General features: G+C 47.0%; 1 protein-coding gene across 2 annotated transcripts; it reads left to right on the plus strand.

Annotated features, from left to right (window-relative positions):
• The first annotated feature begins 2,524 nt into the window (after nucleotides 1-2,524).
• On the plus strand, nucleotides 2,525-25,980 carry LOC119101199 (uncharacterized). 2 transcript variants are annotated; one of them, XM_037224491.1, is made up of 8 exons: nucleotides 2,525-2,639; nucleotides 8,325-8,828; nucleotides 9,112-9,263; nucleotides 10,527-10,696; nucleotides 11,885-11,975; nucleotides 15,719-15,818; nucleotides 17,014-17,142; nucleotides 23,269-25,980. In XM_037224491.1, exons 2-8 carry the CDS (start codon nucleotides 8,338-8,340, stop codon nucleotides 23,486-23,488), a joined length of 1,353 nt encoding a protein of 450 aa, XP_037080386.1. In that variant the 5' UTR covers nucleotides 2,525-2,639; nucleotides 8,325-8,337; the 3' UTR covers nucleotides 23,489-25,980. The 2 variants fall into 2 exon arrangements, with proteins under 2 accessions (XP_037080386.1, XP_037080387.1); XM_037224492.1 differs by lacking the exon at nucleotides 2,525-2,639 and adding an exon at nucleotides 6,834-7,280.
• The last annotated feature ends 89 nt before the right edge of the window (nucleotides 25,981-26,069 follow it).

Raw genomic sequence — 26,069 nt, forward strand, 5'->3', positions numbered from 1 at the left:
ACTGCACTTCTACCTGACACACGAACATTGCAACAGGGCGCCCTCTATGCAATGCAATGACACTTACATTACCACGGAACAGAACAACATACCAAAAATCTTATATTCCATCAACTACGAGAAGATGCAACCACCTTCCACTTGAGGCGTCATCTCTCCAGTCTTCTCGTTGCTTCAAACGGGAACTATGTCAGCGCTGCGGTGTGGCCGCGCGTCCGGCGTATCACAGCTTTGGATCTAGACAAGGTAACATCCTAAATACTAGGCTGAGATTGGGAACGTCAGACCTTGATGCCCACCTGTTCGAAATTCAAAATGTTCGAAATTATCATGCTCGTGTAAAGTGCGCCCGTGCATCAAAGCGTGCATCATGCTCGGGTGAGTGAATTATGAGGTTAGCCCGGCGCTGATTGTCGTTGGATCAGACTAAGCATGCAGCTTTATTCAACTGTAGGTCGGCTGCGAGATGGGTGCGCTGCATCCTGAAAGCATTGGGTGCTCTTTCGAGACACACAAGCGTAGATAGAAGGGTGTCTGGGCGTCAGGTGGTGAGTCGAGCCAAAGGTAAAAAAGGATCCACTCGCCAAGCAGTGTGGGAGACCCATATGAACGCCTGCTCGTAATGAAAGGAGAGTCAAGCGCTCCCATTGTTGAAACTTCTATTACATATATTCCTTCACGAAACGTCGATTGCGATGATGATGCGCGTATCAAAACACGGTAAGAGCAGAATATGTTTTAGTGGCCCGTACCTTTTTCAACACTGCCGTGTGGAGTGACAGTTTGTTGACACTTTGTACGCACACTCCACCGCCTTTCAATTTTGCAAAGGGTCCCTTTTGTTTAGCTATCTATATGTTCCTCATCCTTCCTGCGCTGTCCCTCCAGTGTAAAAAAATTAATCGCTCACTGATGTCGTTAACTCATTACATGAACGTTACGTGTCGTCATATTACCGGCAGGCTGAATTTCAGGGGTGAAAAAGTGTCTTTTCTGTCACCGACGAAATTTGGAGCTGTCTGAATTTTCACCTGTGGTCAATCTTTCAGAAGCCGCTGCAATACAACTGTAAATGCAATATATCTCTCCATGTAATAAACGACCAAAAGCAAGGACAATAAAATCCAATATGGCACAACCATCAAACATTTTCGTTCGGGAGTTCGCTTACACTGAAGATTGATTTGCTGGCCATCAGACACTGAATGAAGGTTGAGACTAACCTGACAGAAATATCAGATAAAGGCATACTTAACATAACCAGCTAAAGGCGTGTGGTTTCCTATTCAGCTGGTGGGGGGAGGGGGGGGGGGGAGAAGATTGTACCTCGTCCTAACCAGGGATCCTGTTTCCTATCTTGGTTATGATTTTTGTCAATTATTGTTCAGTGATCATAATTTGGGAGTTTGGCCCCAAAAACTAATTTTGAGGAACTACATCCATGATGCCAGCTGCGAAAATTTGTGTCAAATCTGGGGAGAAAGCTGTTTTAAGTACATTTCGGAGGCAGGCTCAAACCCATTTTTCCGGCGCCCTTCCCCCATCCGCTTCCCCTGAATAACGTCACTCAGATCCTGCCATCCCATAAGCCACGCAGCCATGAAGGCCAAGAAAAATATGCCATTGTTGAGCCGTTCATATCTGGCGCTCGTGAGCGCGATTTCCAGACATAACGGCCGTCACCTGGCTCTCAATAAATGCTGTGCAAGGTACGATGACATAATCAAACCATGACGCATTGAGGAGCATGTTTACTAAACAGAGAACTATGCTATCTAGAGCAGTCTTTTCCAATTGAAAAAAGTATACCAAAGGTTAAAAGTGAGCTTGTTTCACCATACAGGATGCTTGCTTCAGTTCTTCAAATGTGAAACATTCCCTTTATACTTGGTGTCAGATATCGACAACCAATCAGATAGACATGTAAAATCGAGTGCGTGGTGAATTTATTTCTGACAAATCAACCGACGGCCCACAGGTGCGTCATTAATCAAACAGGAATAAACAATGTCATTTTTTCCAAATATCCCTTAAACATAATAGCGTCGACATAAACTGAGACAGACTGGGAGAAAATTACTGCATATGCGGGCATTTATAGGCGGGAGTCATGCTACGGGCGGTGAAAGTGCAGGCTGGCGAAAGCATGTGTCGTGCACGGTGTTTTTATACAGGCTCTCTAATGCGCCCTGACCGATCATTGCTGCCAGGTTTTAGTGGCTACAACACGAAATAAAACCATGCTGTGAAATCACAACGCTAGAATACGATCAAACGCTTCACCACGCGCCCCACCGTTCGGACTGCTCTTGTGCCTCCGCAGCGCCCTGACGTGGCGCGTCAGAGCGGCCACACCTGACACATCTGAGCCGCCGGTCAGGCGGTGGCCACCGCCGACCTTTGCAAACATGTTCCCGCTACAGGGGACCTATCAACCACGTGGCTTGTGACGCAACACGCCGCAGGTTTGCAACGGAGCTGGCTGGCTGTTAACGACGCAGGTGCGCGGCAGTGAGCGGTGCGCACCGGAGGCATCACGACCATTTGCCGGCTCCGTGCGGAAGGCCGGTGCTCTGGTACCACAAGCGAAAAAGAGTGAATTGCTGGCGATATAGCTTAACACCGAGCTTCCATAAAAGGTAGGTGTTGTCTCAATGTGTATATATGTATATATATATGTATATATATATATATATATATATATATATATATATGTTGGAATATTTTGGCAGAATTCTTTCTTTGATACATGTTTGATTAAAAATAACTGCTGACTCAGCATTGACGACCTTTTTGATGCATCGTTCTAGTTTCCGGGCCTTTGACTTCGCGTCATCGCTTAGATTAAAGATGGTTCGCACAAAATTGCTCATATATATATATATATATATATATATATATATATATATATATATACTAGCGCTCTTTCATGACACGTTTCAGTTCTGTTTGAGCAAGTCTGGACAATTCCTTTTTTCCACGTCCCATCGTAAAACTAGTAGTCGACGCATGTGCATTGGTTGTGGGATAGCCCCTCCCAGGACACTTTTCAAACACATTTCAGCTAAGATTTTGTTCTAATGTTGAATTCCGCTTGAATCACGCTATTGTATTGCTCATAACATACTAATCCACTTCCTATCCCTTAGCATTCTGTGCATTACATTTTTGCTCCAAATGCTATCGAGGCCAACAAATTCTACGCCATTAACTGAGTGCCCCACGGAGTTAAAGTGAAAGAATATGGGGAAGTTCAGCGATACATTTTCTGTCCTGAGGGCTGACAAACGGTTCAAGAACGGGCGTATCAAGTCACCCTGTATTCCCGATGAAAGACGCACATTCACACACATTACAGTAAACACCGCACATGACGTTGCTTGTTTTACGTATAATCGTTTGATCCTACATGTACGTGACACAATCGTACACGACATTTTAGGGTCCATTTACCGAATCATGCTCTTCATAAATCCACCCACCAATGACGCATTTTTCCGCATGCCTGTCTGCCCTCGCCTCTTCATACATGCAACACAGGAAAAACTATAAATGAGCGGGCGACGAGCAGACGGGGAAGCAGAAAAATCCGTCATTTATCGGTGGATTTATCTAGAGCATGATCTAGGAAAGGGGCGTTTTAAGATGTCGTATACATCTGATCAAGCGATCAAATAACAGTGCATTGTAGATTCAAATCCCATGCGGCCCTCCCATCCTCTTTCTTATGTTTCTCTTTTCTCGTTGTTCGTTTTCCAGTCTCCCTCATCCTGTCCCCCGGAAATGAACAATGCCGTTTGAAAGGCTTCCAATCCATTTAAGTTAAGCCATGTCAGGATGCTGCATGGTTTGTGCAATATTGGTTAAGAGCCAAATGACGGTTGTGATATCTTGAAATTGTGCCCACTAACGCTAGATGCTAACGAATTGGTAATTTTATCTTTCTTGACCTTGGCCTAGATACCTAAGTGAGTTCACGTACACTCCAATACGCCCTGTAAATTTGGTGTCTCTAGCTGTTTTAGTTCCTGAGATCTTAGGAGAGAGGTTCAGATTGACTCCCCCTCCCCCCATCCGAACGAATGTATTCAACCGGCCGCCTGCGCGCATGTTGAGACCTAACACCCCCTAGTTTCCAAGCCACACGATTGGGAGACTAGTTCGGGGAGATAATTTTACGGTCACGTTAGCATTCATGATGTCATAATAACGTCATTCAAATTATGTTATTCCATAAGCCATGCGGCAATCAAGGCCGATAAAAATGCATTGGTCGAATCATTTATATCTCGCGTTTGTGAGCACGATTGTCAGAGATATCAGCCGTTTATTGGTTTCCAATCAATGTTGTGCAAGGTGCCGTGGCGTAAGCAAACAATGACGCATCGAAGAGCATATTTACTAAACATAAAAGTTGTCTTGTCTACAGTAGTCTTCTCTATTTTAAAGCGTAATATGTAGTATTAAGTGAGCTCGTTTCATTGCATCTGATTTATTCATTTTGATTTATTTATTACGAAACTTGGTGAAATCCAGCGAGTGACCTTTCTAACGCCTCGTCAGTACATACTACATAGATCAACACAGAATATGCAACACACGCAAATGAGACGCAACGCAAGCGATACACATGCGATGTTATAAAACATGAGCGACTTGTGATACAATCAGCGCCTGCACGCCATGGCCAGTTGGTCAATTTAGGTAAGTTCTATGATGAAAGATATTGCCTTGCCCTTGAACTCATTTAAGTTTTTGCACTGGCGCGTGGCAGCAGGTAGGCGGTTCCACGCCGCTACGACTCGATAGGGAAAGGCCCTTTCCACACACTGTAAGCGAGGGTGTTTTACAGCGCTCGTCTGCAGTACAGTTTCGTCACCGGTGGCTCTGGTGTTCCGCTGAGATACTTCAGATCGGCGCCTGGTCAGATTGCTGATAGCCGTGGCCCATCATGCACGTAAATGGCGCGAGGCAAACATATGCAGTCGCGGTGGGTGGCAGTCTCGTCGAAATTGGGCCAATTTAGTCGTTTTCGGGATTCCGTGACGTGATCTCGTCTGCGTTTGCCGACAGCGATTCTGACCGCGAAGTTAATAGCCTTATCCAGGCCCTGGCGCAGAACTGCTGTTGTCGAGGCCCATGCAGGTAGACAATATCCGATGTGGAGGAAGACCAGTGACTCAACTAGGAACGTCATTGTGCAGCTGGGAAGCACATGCCTAAGCTTGTTAATAGCTATGAGCGAGCCAAAACCGCTGAGCAGCTTCGGCCGCTTGATGCTGCCATTAATATTTTTATCGATGAGCGCCCCTAGTATTTTGATGTATTCTGAATGAGACAGCTGCGAGTTATCAAAATTCACACTCAGCCCGGCGGCTTTGCGGGTGTTAGTGGGTGTGCCAGCAACAATGTTGCTCCCCCCAAATCTGCATATGTGAAATATTGCCGCTAAGGCGAGTGTTTCACATCTGCATGGGGATTTGACCTGAAGTGGTCATCTTGAAGATCATTCGGTGTGGTTCACAGCTCTGCCATTCTCAAGATCTGAAACTTTTCTAGCTCTGATCTCGGCACTCTCTGCAATGGGCAGGCTATTTCTTGCATGCTATTTCAAGGTCACCCAGGCACCATGACGCCATGATATCGGCATTAAAGTTTTCCCTTTTCATTAGTCATGAGGCGATCAAGACCAAGACAAATGTAATTGTCGACTCGTTCATGTCTGGCGTTCGTGAGCACTATTTCCAGATATAACGATTGGCAATTGGCTCTCAACCAACGCCTTTCAAGGTTCGACGATGTAATAAATAATTAATTGGGGATCATACCAATACGCGTTCACGTGGGGATCATTTTGATCCCCCACGCTTTTACAAAATATTTTACTAACAGCGCGACGTGGCCGCGCTAAATAGCCAATTGAATAGCGGATCGTTTTGTATAAAATATCTAGATTTACTTTGTAAGTTTGCTGAGCTACGGCGTCTCAAAGACAGACCATGGATTCAGCGAAGTCACTTTCTATGGAACGTTCAATCTGATGCAACAACGGAGTGTTATACGAAGCCATCCATCTCTGAGATACTTTCTTAGGCAACACAACAATTGAGTGAACAAATTCCATTCACCTGGGATCAGTTATGAGGGTTAAACCAAGGTCAAAACGAACCTTTTTTTTAGTCTAGGGCATCCTGTCTGGGATAGTTTTTGGTGCTCATTTCAAACTGTTTAATAACAAAAACTGCATTACAATCTTCCATTGACCTCTTAAAGGTCAGAATAGGTCACTGAGGTAGAAAAGTCAAAGAAAAGGTAAAAATATCACAGCAAGGTCACTGACCTTGAATGAGCATGCGACCTTTTGCTTTAGAATAAGAAGTTACGTTCCGAAGGCATTTTGGAGACCGAACTGGAGTTCAAACTTGTTTGACCTTATAGGACACGTAATGTCATGACCTAGAAACCTCAAACTTTGGCCTAAGTCAGATCATGTGCAGGTGAACACACCCTGTCAATTTGGTCTCTCTAACTTCCTTAGTTCCTGAGATCTCAGGGTGCATTCAAATTGACTAACCCCCACCAGAGCGAAGGGCATGCAACTGGCCACCCGGGTGCGTGTTAACTGAGCAGAAAAAATTGTATTGTCCGGTACCGTATTTTCCACCAAAGACCATACTGATAGCTCCAAATAAGCATATTTCACCATATCTCATGGTCGTTGTAATATCTTCAACTGAGGAACATCCCCTTTTACTCGTCGAAAGAGATGGTAGCGGCGGTGTCGGAAGTGTTCGCCGAGCCAGATAACAGAAAGAGGTGAAATGAAATTGAACCGAATCCACAATGACGAGGGAGGGGGCGATTTTAAGCAAATCTGGGTTTCCGGGTTGGAGGCTTTTGCCAAAAACACTTGACGCTCGGAGAAAGGCTCTGAGATTTGGTCATGCTGAAGGCAATCTGAAATTTCCCCATGACTACACTAATAGGTGCTGTTCCAGGTGAACTTGAAAAAGGGGCAGACTGCGCAAGCCTTTTTGGCAGCTGACACGTTGATCAGTATGTCAATCAAGGTTAAAGCGATCGTCCGTTAAATGCTGCTAAAAGCCCATAAATCTTGAACTTTGAATGACAGATGTGCGGAATTGGAATTTTTGACAATACTTTAGGGAAATTAGCTTTTACAGATATGACGCAATGGTTGCATATCTGATATGTGCAGACAGTTCGGACTCGAGTTGTGTACAGTTTTGTACTTGGTGCGAAGGTTGTTGGTAACTATGGTAATTACCTTCTCACTGTTTATTTACGTTTTATGGTGTTTTCTCATACGTTTATTGGGTACGTCGGCGGGAGATGTCTTTTTAATGATCCTTTCAGACGAGGAACTGCACACATAACCTATAGAATAAATTAAAACTGTTTTGAACGTAGCTTCCGCTCTCTGAACTCTGCATGTTGTTCAGGAAAAGTGGCACCATTGACGATGTACTGAAAAACAAAGATTACACATGTTTGTACACCTATGCACCTACTGACGTGCATGTGTTAGGTATAGGTGATAAATGCAAAGCATAAGGAATGTTGTGGCAGTTGTGAAAAACAAATATTGCCTCCCTGATCAAAGTAACTGGTTCATTGTGCACACATTGTGAATGTTTTGGCAGTGACACATGTATTAGCAATGATTTCACTGTTGAATATGTCAGCAGTAACCCATTGCAATATAGATGATATATTTAAGCAGAATTCACTGATCACTTTTTATCTCCAATGTTACCAGATGCTGTGTTTTAAACAACTGTTATGTTCTTACTCAGCTACTTTCCAACAAGTTATTGCTTAGATATGGATGTTTATGTACTGTGTGGTTGATGGCAATGCATAACACATTTTGTGTTAAATTTTATGAACATGGAAAAGGTTTGTCATCTCGGTCATAATGACATTTTTGTCTTGACATGATTTTTACTGAATGAATGGAATTATTCATTTCACAGTTTCATCTCAGTGGAGGATTATGTATGATTTGGAAGGTCTTTGTTACATTGGAGGAAATTTACTTAAATGTTGTTATTTTGATTAGGTACACAATGATGATGACATGGAATTGTTGAAAATTATTTAATGACTGCAAAATGAATGAAAGTTTTCTTACATTGGAGAAATAGCTGGTAATGGATGCCCTGTGAAGTGACTATGATAAGCAACTAGCAATTACAACAGTGATCTGTGGAAAGATTAGAAAAGGTTGTCTAGATTGTCTTCTAACTTGCCTTGTTAGCACTCAGATATGTTATATCTAATGACTTTTGTTTTTATTTCAGAGCACACCTGTGTATGATCATGCCAGGATCCATGCATACTTCTGGGCAGGATGACCACCAGGACACATGCAACTCACAGGAAGAAAATGCACAAAATTCAAAGAAGGAAGAGAAGATACTGGGAAAGAAATCATGCAACAAGCAGGAGGTGAACCACCAGCCATTATTAAGTACAAATGTAGCACATCTTATTGCTGCCATACTTGTTATCATCCTGGCTGTCATTGCCACCAAGGCTGGCACATCAAACTCTGATGACCTGAAAAAGCACCTGCTGGTAATTTATGAGAAGTACATCATGTTTTGGCGCAGTGCGCCGGCCGGCCACGGCCGGCCCCTCGGCCACCACCAGCCACCGCTTGCAGAACCCATCGACGTGCTGGAGGAGTTCCCACACCCCGAGGAGTTTTATCGGCGCTACACGAAACCACGGCGTCCGGCCATCTTCCGCGGCCTGGCCCGGCTGCATCCAGCCTTCCAGCGCTGGACTGACGACTACCTAAGGTTAGTGACCCGCCCGCTCAGTGCGTGCAGCACCCGTGTGACGCGTCGTTGCTGTGCGCGCTAACCAGCGCGAGTCGGCCAGCACACTCGAGTTGGCGCGTGATTTTACGACAGCACTCCGCGTGTGAAACTGCACAAGGCTCGTGGTCAGCCGTCAGTGCTGTGAAACAGTTGACACATCCTGTTTCCGCTATTAGGGGCTATTGGTGAGCAGGTGATCACTTGAATAATTGTTTGATGGATCGTTCCCTGCGGTTTCGGTTAACGCTGAGTTTCTTGCCAGGAAAGAGTTCGGCAATTTAAATGTTGACGTCGAAGTCAAGAAAAAAGAAGATAGAGGGCAAGGATCACTCGACATGAGTTTTGCACAATATCTGTCTATATACAGCAAAGAAGACTACTACATGGTGTATAGTGTTCCGGAAGAAATGCACGGTAAGTGGCTTGGTTGTCATTGATGCTGTGAGACGGTCTGCAGGAAGCATGATTATGTTAAAGACCTGATCGGCCTTTGTCGACTGAAGTGGTGGGGCCCTGGAATGTCTCAACGCTAACTTCACTGCTCTGCACAGTTGAACCGTTGCAACGGACAATTTCACATGACTGAACACACGCAAACTTTCGAATGCATAAAATGTCGTCTCGATGGATGGTCTGATCAGTGCCAGTTCTAATGGCAGCGTTCTATAATCCATGCACTGTCCCAACTTCCCTAGGATCGTGGCGTTATGGCCAGACCTGTACTCGATAAGGTTGTGAGCAGGCTGCGTGCAGCCTCTTCCCGCGGTCCTGGGGTCTCTGCCCTCGGCTCCCCGCTGACCGTCAGCGGCTCTCCCTGCCTCTTGAGCCAGGCAGATTCATCTCTCAGACTCATCATCGATTCTGTCGTGTCTCTATGCGCTGTTTTCCTCGTCGATGGTAACGGTCCAGTGAGACAGACTCATCGACACCTTTCTGCGTATCTTTGAAACCCATGGTCCTGAATGAACTACGCGAGTTATGTAGGATCGCTTGCGCTCCAGCGTCCAGTGACGAGATTCGAGAAGCCGTCTGTTGCCACTGTGCGGCACTGGCAGCAAAGTCATAATGGCCGTGCGGTTAGCGTCTTCGGCTCCCACGTGGGGCCCGGCTTATCACCCCGATAGCGACATGGCCCCTGACCGCCAATATAACCGCTGCAGTCGGTGGCGCTCCGTGGAGGGTTGCGTGTGTCGCGGTCCACTAATGCAGCGATACGTGCACCAGGATGCCGAGGCGGGTCCAGGCACGACGTAAAAAGTGATTAAGTCCGCCGGAGAGAGCGTAAAATCCAACCAAAGGCCGCCCGGTGTTCTACCGTACCAGTTTAATTGGTTTGGGGGCTTGGGACACGTCTGACAGGGGATGTGAAGAACGTGGGAGCGGGGAGAACTGTTGTGTATCGTAGCCGCAAAATGTGTCGTAACGCCTTAATAATCATACGCGTGAGCGTGTCGTTATTCAGCGTCAGGAATTGACGCCGGGAGCTGAGCCGCTTTTTTGAGTCGGTAGTTGAGATCAACCCAGAGTTGTGCTGGGCTGCGGAGAGCTGGACCCGGTATCCCCCCGACCTAGGAGCTGCGAGTCGGAGCCAGACAAGATGTCGATTCGCATGGGCCCTGTGGTGCCTGCTCCACGTGTGCTGCACAGGCCCTGATCGCCGCCTGTCTCCCTGTGCAGGGGACCTGATCGTGCCGCGCAGCATACAGTGCGGTGGTCTGCAGCACATGCTGATGGACGTGGTGCTCTGGTTCAGCAGTGGCGGCACGCGCTCCGTGCTCCACTACGACGAGCTGGACAATATCAACTGCGTGCTCGACGGCTCCAAGCAGTTCTTTCTCGTGGACGCGGTAGGTGGCACGGAATGTACACGGTGATGGCATTGCGGTCGCCCAAGTTCCTTGTAGTTGGTAGTGTAGTCTGTAGTGGTACACCTTACACAAGGGGGTAATAGTAGATACTCAGAACAGCGATGAAAATTAAGAATGACACAATGATACAGGGGGCTTAAATGAACACTACTTGTGCTGACGCAGTAATAAGCGGTCTTCGCTGGCACGTCTTTGATCGCGGTGCTACATAGCGGACGGAAATAGCACCGAGCACGATGTGCTCTGGCGTACGGACAGCGGAGGGTCAAATCAAACTGACCGGATTGCCCTCCAGCCCCACCGACGCCACTATCGCCCGCATCAGAAACGGTGCGCGGAATAAGGTATCGTTGAAAACGAACAGATGCATTTTCATTCTCCTCGAAAAATATTCATAGCTAGTGGAGCACAGAAGTTTCCATCATGGCAAATTTCTTACATGTTGCGCTATCTGCTGTATTGCCGGATGCTTCGAACGTGACGTGCGAAGCCTGGTGGGTGGCAGCCGTTCACCACCTGTGCTCTGTGCGGGGTTATGTGAAAGGCGTAGCCGCTGGACGGGACTGGATTGACTGCTGCACTCGAGCCAGCCTCTGGGTAGTACAGGCGTGGTACGTTGTGCTAGCTCTAGCACGTTGTGCAAACATGCCCTTTTGTGTTCTTTGAGCTACGATGATATGATTAACGCGGGTCAGGAAGCCCGTTTTTTCGAAGTGGCGGCTTAGTGATCTAAATGAGTGGAATGTTTTGTTCATCGGGGACTATTTTGTAACTGCTACGCCGAAGACAGCGCTCTAACTAGCTAGCTAGAATGGTTTTACCATATTAGGCTCCATTACCTGCAGCCAGTGTGACTTTTTTCGCTCGTCGCTCGCGTAAGTAGCTACTCAAGGGATCACTGTGATCAGAGCGTCCCCTATCTGCTGGGAACTGCCGAGCTTTGTGAGATGGGTCGTTCGTTTCCTGTCTTTGCTTTGTAGCTCCGTGAAAACATTATTCACGGCGTTGACAGTGGGTGGAGTTTAGGGAAGTTTGCTCGCAAATGGCGCTGCGTACTCGGTTTTATGTGATATGATATGGCTTCCTGTGCTTAATTTCCTGTGTTCCAGCTCTGAACTTTTGTGTGGGCTAAGCTGATGACGTCTGCGTGAATTCCTTTCTCCTCAGGAGCGTGGATCGAGCCATATAGAGTTTGATCATATGGAAGGGCGTTACTCATCCGTGGACGTGCAGCACGTTGACATGTACAAATTCCCAGGTAAGCGTAGCTGATATGCTGTTAACGCCGAATACAAAATAACATCAGGTTGTTTGATTACCTATTCTCACCAGTTCAAGCGAAACTCTCCCTTTGACACGCATAATTTTGGAATAAAGCAACATATTTTGATGTCAAAATGACTGGGTAAATCGAAATATACACCATTCGAAAAAACGATCCCGACAAAAAACATTTTTGACCGTAGCAAATATTGGATAGCTTTTTCCGTTACGAAAAGGAATAAATGGTCTACTGACGTCATAGGTTACGTCACGGCGGATTGGTAGGGTAGCTGGGCTGCTTGCCATCCGAACCTCTGAAGTCTGACCCCTGACATTTGTGCAGATCCGGCCATTGTTTGTATTTGGAGAGTCAGTTGTCTGTGCAAAAGGGCATTTAGCTGTCGGAGGAATGTTGAAGAAATGAGCCAACGGAACTAACGCAGTCTAAGTCGCGATGAATGATTGACTGGATCGAGGGATCAAGGGATCGAGGCATTGTCTTGCAACACGAGTTGGCATTGGCGTTGTGTATATTTGGGGGTATTATCAGGAAAATGACATAGATAATACGGTAGCAATAGCCTTATTCCTCGGAGAAGACCCAGAAGAAATGATACATTGATGGGCTGATATTTCGGCAGCATGGCGTTATCGGAACAATAGCAGGAGATAACGTGTCACATAGTCGCAGTTTTTGCCCCGATCCAGGCGTTAGGTATCGCGTGAAAGACCTGCCAGCATTTGTAGACTGGCGTTGCATATGCAGGGATCGCATGGCAAACGTTTGAGGTGCTCACAGGATGCAATGTGGTGCAAAATTAATTCTGATGAAAAGTAATTCAATAAGGCCCTTTGCAGCGGACAACCGGATTGGACCAGGTTGTAGGGCTGAGTGCGGCCAGAGCCAGCGCATCGTCAGCCCTCGCCAGAGACAGCTTAACGGCCAATCCCACCAGAGCTAACGAAGGGCTGGGAGGACATTTGGGACGCTTAAAAATGTGACTCGTCTGCGAAAACTTCTTTTTGCATTTTTTTAGCCAATATATTGAAGAACTTATATGGTAACGTGCACAACGTTCCACGTAGCGTGACCCAGCCAAAAAGTGGGGTGGATACTTCAACGTGCGGGGCATGGTAGCGCAGCGAGATTCCAACTTCCAACTCCGCGGGACACTGGCTGAGAAGCGTGATAAATGCGTCGAACAGCCGAAGTGGCGAACGCGTGACCTAACATTTACGTTGTGGGGCGCTTTCTAGTGAGGCGATTTGTTCGTAGTGTGTTCGGTTCGGTATTTCCATAGCATTGTAAGAGGTGTGTCGGGAACAGTACGCTTGAAGCAGACACACCGTCGAAAGCGACGCGGGAACCAAGGGGGAGCTATGCTTCTGACTGTCTGAAAAAAATTCCACTAGCCCTACGGGTGGTAGCTGAAAATAAAAAATCTAAGTGGGATATCGGCATCCCAACTTGAGAGAACTTCCGGTGTCCATGGCCGTTTTAAGATCTTCTGGTGTCCATGACCGTGTCAAGATTTCGTGGTGTCCATGACCGTGTCAAGATTTCCTGGTGTCCATGACCGCGTCAAGATCTTTTAGCGTTTTGTATGAAAGGTACTTTCACTCACAAGAAGCTTTTGCCGTGCCAAAAGCGAAGGGGTGAAAAGCGTGCATGCGGTCAATAATTTTGTAGGCTCCCACCGTGGGGACATCCCTCATGTCACCCACAGTGTCGCTGCCTCCGGAAATGGCTCGCAGAAAACTTGCTTTGCTCCCAGAAACACCCAATGTTGGTCTGCGCGCCGTCTCCAGCCGACGCAGCTTCAATCGCACATCAAGCTTGCAAGATGAACTGGGCTAGCGTCGCCCGCCAATGGTGCAGAGGCAACGTTCGCAATACAGGAGAACTAGAGAGGCTCCCCTCTCAGCTGCAGGCCAGGTCCGGTCTTCGCTGCTGAAATGTTTGCCAGGACACTGGTCGAGTGAGCACACTCCCGCGAGTGAGGACTCAGGCCAGAGGGTGGCGTCACCTATACTGGCGTATACAGTCCTGTGCAGCCAGAAAACCTGCGGGCAGCACATCATGTCGAAGGGCACACTTCTAAACGTGCGTTGGGCGACTTTGGGGTATATGATAGAAGCGGTGCTGAGTGAAAATAAAAGCGTGTACGCGGGCTAGGGTTTGTGGGTGTGTGCATGAACGCACGTGTGTTTATGTGACTTTAAGTTGTTTTTTTGTAACGTCTTCTTTTGTGCTGAGTGTCACTTTAAACGTATCTTAGAACCTTGACTCGATACTGATAATGGCCCTTAGGCATTGGAGTTTTTCTTAATCAAGCTGCATTGCTCAGCTGTTGCTGTAGGGAACTGAAAGTGCGCCTGTAGTATTTGAAGGTGCTCAGGTGTTTATAGCTATCACCAAAGAGCGGTGGGGAAAATTACACTTTCAAAAACGACTCAACGTTGCCAGTATGGAATAGCACGATGCAGCACGACGCACATCAGGAGCATTTTCAAATCTGACCAAAAACTTGGCTTAACTGAACACAAATACGTAGCAGGTAAGGTGCCAAGTTTTCGGGGAAATTCCTCTGAGCGCTTTTGGGTGTTTGTTTTACCTGTCAGGGTTAAGAAGTGATTTAATTTTGCGGCTCCACTGCTGCGACACGTGAGTGATTTATGTTTGGCAGCGATGGCAACATCGCAGGAAAACGGATTGGAAATGATCGCCCGGGGCCATAGATTGTACGGTGAAATGTGAGGAAAATGGATGAGTAAGAATGGGGTCGTTTCGTCGATTATTGATGCGTACACACGCATTATCTTCTCAGTCTCCAAAATGCGACGAAACTGAATTGAAGCGAATGCAGTGCCCGTCACGCGCAGCGCTGAACGGCCTTGTACTTTTAGCCAGGTGTGCGCGTCACTTCAGCACCGCTTTCACGGGTCTGGCATTCGTTGCAGAAACGCCGATGCTTGGGTGCGCAGAGACGTTGCGCGATAAGGGCCTTCTTTATGCATACCGTCAGGAGTTCCACTCGAGCGACGACCGAGCAGGAGGCCGCTTTAGTGTGGCCTTATGAGCACGGGCCGCTTCTGAATGTTGTGCGGTCACGAAACGTGACGTCACGATTCTCGGCAGTCCATAGGGCGCAGCCGTTTGTGTTGGTGCGCCGGCATGGTGCTGCGTGACCTACAAACGTATTTAAGCGGGCGTAGATAAAGAACTTCCGTGGCCTGATAGGCTTCCGTGGCCGTGGCCTGATGCGTGCTCGCTTTTTGCTTATTGGACGACGCTGGCACTTAAATAAATTGGATCGTACTTTTATACGCGAAATGTGCATGCGGTCGTTTCATTGTAACAGCTCGTTTCACTCGTGCGTCGTTAACAAAATATCTGCGTTCACTTCTGTGCTGTATCGTCTGTTGCATTTTGCACTGCTTCAAACTGTGTGCATGGTTGTCATTGCCACTGACGTGGTGTCATCACTGGGATGTGTCCAGGGTGGTCCGGCTTTAGGCCCAGGGCGAGCTAAGTGTTTGCCCTGAACGATACATACAGAGCAACCAGGTGACATCTGACCAGGGAGTGGCCTATCATGCTCAAACTTTCCCGCTTGTGATTGGTGACCTTGCAATTTCGTTCAGGAGTCGGTGTGTGGTGTCGCGGCTTGGTCGGTTTCCCACCTAAGCTTCAGGTTCTGTGGCGTGCCGAACATTAGACCCGTGCCTGGTCCACAGGTCTCCGGGACGTCCCCTGGTATAACGTGACTCTAGAGAAGGGCGACTGCTTCTACCTGCCGTACAAATGGCCTCACCACGTGCGCTCCTCCAATACCAGGTGACTGTCGGACTGAATAATTGGTGACTCTCGGTTGCTGATGGCGCAACATCTAGAATGATCCTTTGGCGGGCCCGGCGTTGCCTTATCGGGTCAGAGGATTTTCGTTTGAGCAGCAGTTATGGGAGGATACGCTAGGCTGGAACACGCTGTTGTATTCGACAGATACCGTGCCAAACTGGATTTGAATGAATGAGGCCCGCTCATTTTTATTTTTTTAATCGGTGCTTACTTTTCTAAAGAGCTGCCCAACATCGTTGCCGTTTTACTACTTAAATTGTTCTTTTCGTTACAATAGGCTACTTCCCGCCCTTTTCCTCTGCCTAATTGTGGTTAAAGGTGTGGCGTTAGCCCAGTGGATTAGGCTGGGCGGCACACAACAACGATTGGGACAGAGGGGGCGGGGGGGGGGGGCGCCATAAGGCACGTTAATTACAAGAAAAGGAATGTCAAAAAGAGTAGGAAAATCAAAAAGTTGTACTAAGCTTATGTCAGACCACGCCTAGAGTACTGTGCACAGGCTTGTCCCCATGCACCCAAAAATATATAGACTGGAAGGGATAGAGCGAAAAGCTAGGATGATAAATGGGATTGGCGACTTAGAATATAAGGATACGCCTAGGGCCTTAGATTTGTGTTCACTGAAATATCGCAGACTTAAAAGAGATCCGATAGAGGTATGCAATATTATGAAAGGGGATTGGTAAGGTAGATCTACATGGAACACTGGAGATTAGGCAGAAACAGAGGAACCCAGTTTCATTTGGCAAAAGGTGGGAGCAGAACTATGAAGAAGCAGATGTCATTCAGTCAAAGAGAAGTGAAGCAGTGGAATGGACTAACAAACGAAGTTGTAGGAAGGCCCTTTCTAGCAACACCCAAAAACCGTTTGGACAAGCTTGGTCGGTCTAAAGATCTCATGTGTAGCTAAATTTATGTAGTTCATGGGACTAGTTTTGAGGATGTGTACAGAACCTGAGGTGGGCCAACCTCGATGGGCCCTTGTGGCTCTGTGTTGACCGGACATCTTTATGTTTTTATGTGTCTACAGTGTAATGTAATAGAACCCAGTCTAGAATATATTCGCATTGCACGTACCGGCTCGTACGTCTGTTGTCTTGACTACCGTCTAGCGTCACCAGTCCTCGACGAACGCCCTGAGCGCGGCTGTCTGACAGGCGTCGCGTTCTCTCAGGAACATGGCTGTGAACTTTTGGTTTACCCGCATGCTGTGGATGAACGAGACCGACTGTGCGGGCAAACAGCTGAGCCACGTGACTAGCATGGCCGACTTCGTCACGCGAGAGCCGGCCTCTCTTCGCAAGTGAGCAACATCCGTACCCGGCTCTCCGGTCGCCTGGCGTCGCTCGTTGCTGGTCACACAGGTTGTGTTCAGATTCGAGCGCTGTGTTCGGCTGCTTAGGCACCGTGTTCTGTAGAGGGCACGCTGCGTGTTGTAGTGGAAACGGTGCCGGGCTTTGAGATATCAGCGGGGCCGAGCTCCAAGGAAAATCATGTATGTTGGTGTGCAACACAGGGCTGGGACACTTCAGCTGTTTTGGGCAAGCCCTCGGCCCAATGAGCGACTGATGAGTGTGCCCAACCCTGTATGATCTCATCTTGTTCCAGATTTGACGGCCCATGTTCTGACTCAGTTCTGACCCAGTCATGCTGTATATACGAAACACGTTTCAGTGCTTAACTGAAATTGGTGAGCACTGAATAATCGGCATGCGGCCAACATAACGTCTTTTTCACAGAAAAAATGTTTTACACAAAATACAGAGGCACTGAATAGTCGGCATTCATATAGAGACATGGTTGTGCACTTACGCTACAAACAGCCCTCTCATGGTAAAAGGAGTATCGGCAGCTTTAATTGAGTTCTATTACAGCAGTGCGGATAAGACCAACATAAAATTTCACCACATTGCTGGAGATTATAGCAGCCCGGCCCTTGTAGTTCCCACACCCTGAATAAGAACATTTTGAATTATTTCAAAATTATCTTGACTGCAAGAAAATACTAGTCTAATTAACGTCACATGCCTTGTTTGATATGCTGCTTAAATCGAGGCGCATGCTTTCTACACAAAAAACATTGGATGTACATATGGCAGGCATAGTTTTTAAACATGTCTGGGGAGGACTGTTTGGTGAGATTTAACAATGTGGACCAGCAAAATATGTTCACGACTGGGCTTCCCATGTCTTATGTTCTTCTAAAAGTTTGGGACAGAAACCAAGTTGAGGGGACCTCCACCACTGCATAGGACACTACATACCTATAACATTGAGGTCAGTTGAAAAAAATGACATCCGTTCACATGGTTCATAGCCAGCACTGACGTACGCCTCATGACTCGTCCCATCCGTATGCATGGGTGGTCTGATGCGCCATGGCCTTCGGGGCTGAGGGCCTGACCTGATTGTGTACAGGCGACCTGGAAGCGTCATTTAAGTTGATTATTCACCTAAATAACATGCATTCCTAACACCAGGCTTTAGAAAAGTTAATCAAGGGCACCATGGATGAGCAAATTTTAGTGGGTGTTGCACCCGTGTGCACATTGCACAAATCAAACACTATTATACCCCTTACCCCTCCAGCACTCCACACAAATCTGTACGTCCGTTCAACGCGCGCCCCGCGTTTTTTCACATTGTATGTAGTGCTGCTAAATCAAAATTTTGTCACGGAATCGGCACCCTCAATTCACATCCTTTTGACATAACGACACTTAAGTCAGTGTGGTGTCACAGAACCCGCATAGAGCAACTCAGATATAGTAGTAGAATATAGTAGTAGAAATATAGAATATAGCCTTGTCAGATAGACGAAAAGACCAAGGGTGAAGGTTTGGGTGGCACTTAAACGCAGCAGTGACGAATAGAAAATAGATACATCCTCCAATTACACAGGAAGGTTAGGACAGAGATATTGCTTGAACGGTTTTTATGCAACGTGGTTGATCATTTAGATAAAGTTTTGGTATTTCAGCTGAAGTAGGCTTCAGTCCAGTCATCTAAGCCGCAAAGAGCAGATTTAAAACGGGCCCCACCTCGTCTGGCAAAAGCGACGCCGGAAAGCGCCCAGAATTAATGGTATAAGGAGAAAGAAAGCTATTTAAAAACACGATCATTTTGACTCAAATTTGGACTACATGACCAAACTTAAGGTTATCGCTTTATATGCCTGGGAATCTCATCCGTTTTTGCCGACAAACGTAATGGAGTGCCGCGTCTAGGGTGCCAGTCGACGTCTCGCTGCCGGCGAGACGTTCAAGTTAGATTAATATCACACCTTCACATTCGCGTGTCACATTTGATCTACTCACCAGTTACTATGAAACTTAGCTCACAGATAGAGCTAATTATGTCGTTGACGAATATACAAGTAACTAAGTGCGACATCCGAAAACAAAGTTATTTAGAGTTATTTAGAGTTATTAGAGAGCAAGGATCAAGGTCGTTCAAGGTCATTGCTTAGTGAACCTTCCGGGACTCGACAGATTTCGGCCCACTTTGGTTTGTTGATAGAACAAAGCATTCCAATTAATAAAATCGCATTTTCCAAATGTGACATATAAAACCACGCCCGTAAAGAACCATCGAAGTTCAAGGGCACTCAAAATCGGACTCCTTCGGTTCCTTTGAGATTTGGCAAAACCATTCACAACGCATCGCTCCACCTAGCCTGCAAATATTAGATTGTGACATTCAAACGTTCGTCTTCCAGAGGCATTCAAATTTTGGAAATGACGGCCTCGCACGTATAAACATTTATACATTTCATGTCAGTAAAATGGCAGAGAGCTTCGATCACCTTGCATTTGGCACAAATGTGGACCATGTACATATACAGTTTTCGCCAAGTGGCAATTTGTAACATTTCTATTCACGCATTCCAGAGACTCGCGAACAATGGAATATACGACATCTCTAAAACGAAACAAACGGTCTCGTAATACGGCACCAAAACCAAGGAATGCTGAACAATGCATCTCTTATGATACAATTAGCCGTTGCCTCTCATATGATGCGTCATATGACGATACAGCATGCAAAACGTGACGTCCAAATCAAAAATGTCACATACGATGTCGGTTTTCACACATTTGCGGACTCAATGTCACATACGATGTCGGTTTTCACACATTTGCGGACTCCTCTGATTGCTTTGAAATTCGCCACAAATGATCACCTTACGTGGTTCCACCTAGCCACCAGAGATTATACTATGTTATTCAGGCGTTCGCATTCCAGAGGCATTCAAACCTTGAAAATGACAGCCTCGCACGTATTAACATATACACATTGTATGCCAACTAAATGCACCAAAGACTCCTTCGATCACCTCCAAATTTGGCACAAATGTGTACCACATACGTGTACAGCTTTTTTTAGCAAGGGGCATGTTATGACATTTGAATTTACGCATTCCGGAGGCTCTCAAAGAACAGAATATGTGGCATATCTCTAAAACGAGACATCCAGCGTCGTGATATGCCACCAACACCAAGGAATGCTCAACAATGCATCTCTCATGATGTTATTAGCCGTTGCCTCTCATATGATGTGCCATATGACGGCACAGCGTGCAAAATGTGACGTACAAAACAAAAATGTCGCATTCAATGTCGGTTTTCACACACTCGCGGACTCGTCTGATTGCTTTGAAATTCGCCATAAATAATCATCGTACATGGTCCCACCTAGCCACCAAATCTGGTAGTATGACATTCAAACGTTCATCTTGCGGAGGCATTCAAACCTTGAAAATGACAGCTTCGCACGTGTTAACATATACACATTGTATGTCAGTTAAATGGACTCCTTTGGAGAAACTCCTTCGATCACCTTGAAATTTGCCAGAAATGTTTTTAATGCATATATACAGTTTTTCATCAAGTGGCAGTTTGTGACATTTCAATTTACGCATTCCAGAGGCTCTCAAACAATGGAATATATGACGTGTCTCTAAAAGGAAACAAACAGCGTCGTAATATGCTACCAAGACCAAGGAATGCATCATATATCCCATTGCTGCACAATGGATCTTCTGTGATATAATTAGCTGTTGCCCCTGAAATGACGTGCCATATGACCGTGTGGCATGCAAAATGTGGTGTACAGATCAAAAATGTCACATTCGATATCGGTTTTCACACATTCGCGGACTCCCCTGATTGTTTTTAAATTCGCCACAAATATGGAATTTGCTATGAAAAAGACATGCTTTCGGGTAGGTAGCGAAGGCAATTTCATGGATGCCATACACTCCGTGGTGAATGCCTCTGGAAGACAGGCGTTTGAATGTGGCAGTGTAATATTTGGTGGCTAGGTAGAGCCATGTAAGGAGAATGTACGACATTGAATAAGACATTTTTGATTTGTGCGTCACCTTTTGCATGCCGTACCGTCATGTGGCACCTTACATGAGAGGCAACGGCTCATTGCATCACTGGAGACACATTCTTCAGCACCCCGTGGTCTTGGTGGCATATTATGACGCTGGATGTCTCGTTTTAGTGATACATCATATGTCCCATTGTTTGAGAGTCTCTAGAATGCGTAAATCCAAATGTCACAATTTGCCACGTGGTGAAAAACTGTATACGTACATAGTACACGTTTTTGCCCAATTTCGAGGTGATCGAAGGTGTCTCTCGTGCATTTAGTTGACATACAACGTGTATATATTAGCACATGCGAAGCTGTCATTTTTAAGGTTTGAATATCTCTGCAAGGTGAACGTTTGAATGTCATGCTATAAGATTTGGTGGCTAGGTGGAACCATGTACGATGATGATTTGTGGTGAATTTCAAAGCGATCAGAGGAGTCCACGAATGTGTGAAAACCTACATCGAATGTAACATTTTTGATTTGTACGTAGCATTTTGGATGCTGTGCCATCGTATGGCACATCATATGAGAGGCAATGGCTAATTACATCAAAGGAGATGCCTTGTTCAGCATTCCTTGGTCTTGGTGCCGTATTACGAGACCGTTTGTTTCGTTTTAGAGATGTCGTATATCCCATTGTTCGCGAGTCTCTGGAATGCGTGAATAGAAATGTTACAAATTGCCGCTTGGCGAAAACTGTATATGTACATGGTCCACATTTGTGCCACATGCAAGGTGATCGAAGCTCTCTGCCATTTTACTGACATGAAATGTATAAATGTTTACACGTGCGGGGCCGTCATTTCCAAAATTTGAATGCCACTGGAAGACGGACGTTTGAATGTCACAATCTAATATTTGCAGGCTAGGTGGAGCGATGCGTTGTGAATGGTTTTGCCAAATCTCAAACGAACCGAAGGAGTCCGATTTTGAGTGCCCTTGAACTTCTATGGTTCTTTACGGGCGTGGTTTTATATGTCACATTTGGAAAATGCGATTTTATTAATTGGAATGCTTTGTTCAATCAACAAACCAACTTGAGTCGAAATCTGTCGAATCCAGGAAGGCTCACTAAGCAATGACCTTGAATGACCTTGAATTTCTACCTTTAATAACTCCCTTGTTTTTGGATGTCACGCTTAGTAACTTGTATATTCGTCATTGGCATAATTAGCTCTATCTGTGAGCTAAATTTTGTTGTAATTGGTGAGTAGATCAAATGTGACACGCGAATGTGAATGTGTAATATCGATCTAACTTGACGAACGTGGCGGCGAGGGTGAAGCTATCACACACTTATCTGGCGCCGGTGTTGCGATCCCGATTTGCTTATTTTTATATATCCCCTTGGTTTGAGCGTGGCTGGAGATCGGTTGGGTTGTGGGTTCTGGACGAATCAAGGCGCGTTATAACTAGACCGGCGCGTGTGATCAGAGTGGCATTAAGATTATATTGCTTTTGGACTGGTTGCAATTGTCTCCAAATAACAAACACTCCTGCCATTGCCTTGTGTTGTGATTGTGTCCCTATGAGCCATGACCGTGCGGTGCAATAGAACAATTCAGTGAGGTGGGATACGCTATTAGCATGTTGATCGCAGCTTTCAGCCTCATTCCGTGCTGATGGTGTCTGTCAATACTTGCTGCATAATTGTCATCAAGTATTTTTCAGTTTTAGTATGTTTGTGTATGTGAGCCTATAATACACGTTCTTTAGGCGCGTAGCTCATTTACATTCGCTACGAAGTGAAAGAGGATGCATTTGGGCCTCAGGATTGTATCGTGACGCACAGATCGGGTCAAATCAAATAAAGACAGGATGAGACAGATGGGATGCACAGTATGATAGTTTCAGAGAGTAGGCATCATCTTCTCAATTTCCTGTAGATGACATTTTGCAGGATGCAGGATGTGATGAAGGATGGGCTCGGGTTCTTCTGTTGGGTCACCTGAAATATAAAGTCAGATTATAGCCACTGAATGCATCACATGATGCAAACTACTCTGCGCCGCCCCGGATGTGACTAAGTCTGCCCCGCCGCAGGGCCGACATCATCAGCCAAGCGGAGGGGTACGAGCAAATGACGCTGCTCTCCTTCACGGACATCTTCTCGGAGTACACGACTGACGGGCCGAATGCCACTGAGGAGGCGTTTGACACTCTAGACGCAGACGGCGACGGCCTGCTGGACATCGCAGAGATGTACGCCTACGACACGGCGCGCTTCCTCCGTCTCTTCCCGAGCTTCCCCATGGAAGACTGAACTGAGACCAGACGCGGGCTGCGGGGGAGGCCAGGCGGGGGCTGCGGAGGAGGCCAGGTGCGGGCTGAAGAGGAGGCCAGACGCGGGCTGAGGAGGAGGCCAGACGCGGGCTGCGGAAGAGGCCGGATGCTGGCTGAGGAGGAGGCGAAAGCGGGACGAGCGTGACTGGTGGGGTGATGTCGCCCCCCGTAGAGGGGTCTGGACTCCGGGTAGACGGACCACATGTGGAAATGCGTCTAGTAGCTGTGACGCCTACGATTTTGGTGCGGGTAATTCTACGCCATTTGGTCTGGAGGGTATGTGGATGGACGGTGTCTTTCCCCTGGGAATCTCTCTTTCCCCCTAGCTTGGTGAGACAGTCTGTCTCATTGATGCATGATGCGTTCGTAGATGACCTTTTATCTTCAGAGACAACAGATGCAGGGATCCCATCACATAAATGGACTGTGTAAGAGTATCAGTGAGGTTACTGACAGCGGAAGGTGTTTGGGCTTTCTTTTATTCCGTCCCCACTTTCTAGTACTGCCTGCTAATGTTCTCCGTCCACCAGTATCTGCGACCTTTTGAAATGCATGGCAGGTGAGTTTGCTGTGGCTTGCTGTGGCTTGCCTCTTGTTCAGAGTCGGACATTTGCTAAATAGCTGTTTAGCGTAATTGCTGTGGGAATAGTTAAGATGGGGCTTGTTATTGTGATAAGCTGATTGACGCCCCTTTCCTCAGCTTAATTTCGATTGAATGCGGTGCCTTAGCCCGGTGAATCAGACTGCGCGACGCATGTTGAGTGGGAGGCTGGAATATGCCTGTCCCCGTAAGATATATGATTTTAGCATGGGCTTATCAACAGTTTTAGAATGGCCTTATCGTTCTGAACTCGGATACCTGCCCCGGTTAGTGGAATCTGGCTGTCATAGCACAGACGATTTTTAGCAGACCTGATCCGTTGTTAGCTGAATGTCCTATTCTGGCGGAACACCAATGGTCATTAGCTTCAGCGTGCATGTCAGCAACGACGGTACAGGTCTAGATTGTAATGCAGTGCAAGTCAGCCGCACGCATCCGTGTGAAGGGAAGTGTTCACCCGCTACCTGAGCACACGCTGGGATGAAAGCCTGTGGACGAGTCAGCAGACTGCCTTGTTGCGCTCAGCCGGCCGTGTGCACTGATCAGACGAAGTGGGCTGGCAATGGTCTGCCTGTCGGCTGACCGGTTGCTCCAGTGCTGAGAATGGTCGGGCGCCGGCACACGTGCCAAATGTAATCAAGCGCCCGCGAGCAGGGCGGTGCGTTGTCGCGTGTTCGGCCGGCTTGCGGCGGCTCGAGGCGGTTGGACTGCTAGCTCGATCCATCATGCGTGACGCTCAGCCAGCTAGACCGCTGTGGAATGATATAGTGCATCTAATTACGCCGCGACGGTGCGTGCTGGGTCGCGAAGCGGGTCAATACCAGTTCATCGGGGACTGCAGGCGTGGTGGTATGATTGCATGTCGTGATGCTGATAATCATCACGAAGCACGTCGGCCAGCTGTTCTGAGTAATGGCGCCGGGACAGCTGACGTCATTATGTCAAAGTGTATGAAACTCGGAGCTGTGCCCAGCATTAATATCGACCCGCCTATGTATGTGCCATAAGGCTTGTAGAAGGAACTAAAGAACGTTTGTCATGAAGTCAGTCTTAGTCCACACCAGGCCGCGGTGCGTAAGGTATTTTCCCTACGAGCAGCATTGTGGATAATGTCATCGATTGCGCACTGGTCAAGAGGCATGCGGGGTTGATTTGAGGGGCCCAGGCTTCTGGCCGTACTAGGAGCCAGTTACAAAGGCGGTATGAGCTAGATGAGTCGTGTCAGGGTGCAACTCTGGATGTACATACCCGCGTTTGATCTAGAGCCAGGTGTTTGCGTAGGACCGGCGCTTCTTCGCTGTCGGGCGAGTTGATCGTTTTGCTCTTGATTGATGGCATGGAAAGTACATCAGAGACAAAACTGGCAATGGCAGTGTTTTGTCCATTGGCTCGGATAGATTCAGAAATGATTTTGCACATGGTTTTTGACGGTTTGTGGGCCTAGCATAGCGTTCACGGGCAGTTGCACAGGACGCCGGTTTTGCCGCTTTTAAGGGGCTAACAATGAACAGACTAGTTTTAAGATTGTCTTGCGTCGCATAACCTACACGACAAAACGCAAAAGATCATTACAGTAATGCGACTTCATGATGTCCGTGCTGTTACCGTCGCTAAAGGCCCCGATTATTGGAGCCCTTGGAGCAGTCGTTACGCTGCGTGATTGCAGACTATAAACGCTGAGTGTGAGTGATGGACCGCAATGTCATTCCCATGACCCCTTGCGACGGTGTCCTCCGCGACGATATCGGACCAGTTGTATAATCGTGCTCAATGCCACCTGTGATGTGCGGACACGTGGGCTCCGCTGCGTGGCGATGTGCGTTCTGGGGATTATTAATATACAATGAAAGACCATGTCGCAGATTAAGCATCGTACTTGGTAGCTCGTTGTCATCAGCATGCGGTCACGGCATACGCTCCTGGCCCTGAACAGGACATTTCATTTGCTTTGAATCGGCGG

The sequence above is a fragment of the Pollicipes pollicipes genome, unplaced genomic scaffold, assembly GCF_011947565.3.
Source record: "Pollicipes pollicipes isolate AB1234 unplaced genomic scaffold, Ppol_2.1 Scaffold_4881;HRSCAF=5763_pilon_pilon_pilon, whole genome shotgun sequence".
Lineage (NCBI taxonomy): Eukaryota > Metazoa > Arthropoda > Thecostraca > Pollicipedomorpha > Pollicipedidae > Pollicipes > Pollicipes pollicipes.

Coding starts and splice junctions, on each gene's coding strand:
- LOC119101199 (XM_037224491.1), top strand. CDS start 8,338: ATGATCATGCCAGGATCCATGCATACTTCTGGGCAGGATGACCACCAG. Junction 11,976..15,718: donor TGACATGTACAAATTCCCAG/GTAAGCGTAGCT, acceptor CCTGGTCCACAG/GTCTCCGGGACGTCCCCTGG. Junction 17,143..23,268: donor GAGCCGGCCTCTCTTCGCAA/GTGAGCAACATC, acceptor GCCCCGCCGCAG/GGCCGACATCATCAGCCAAG.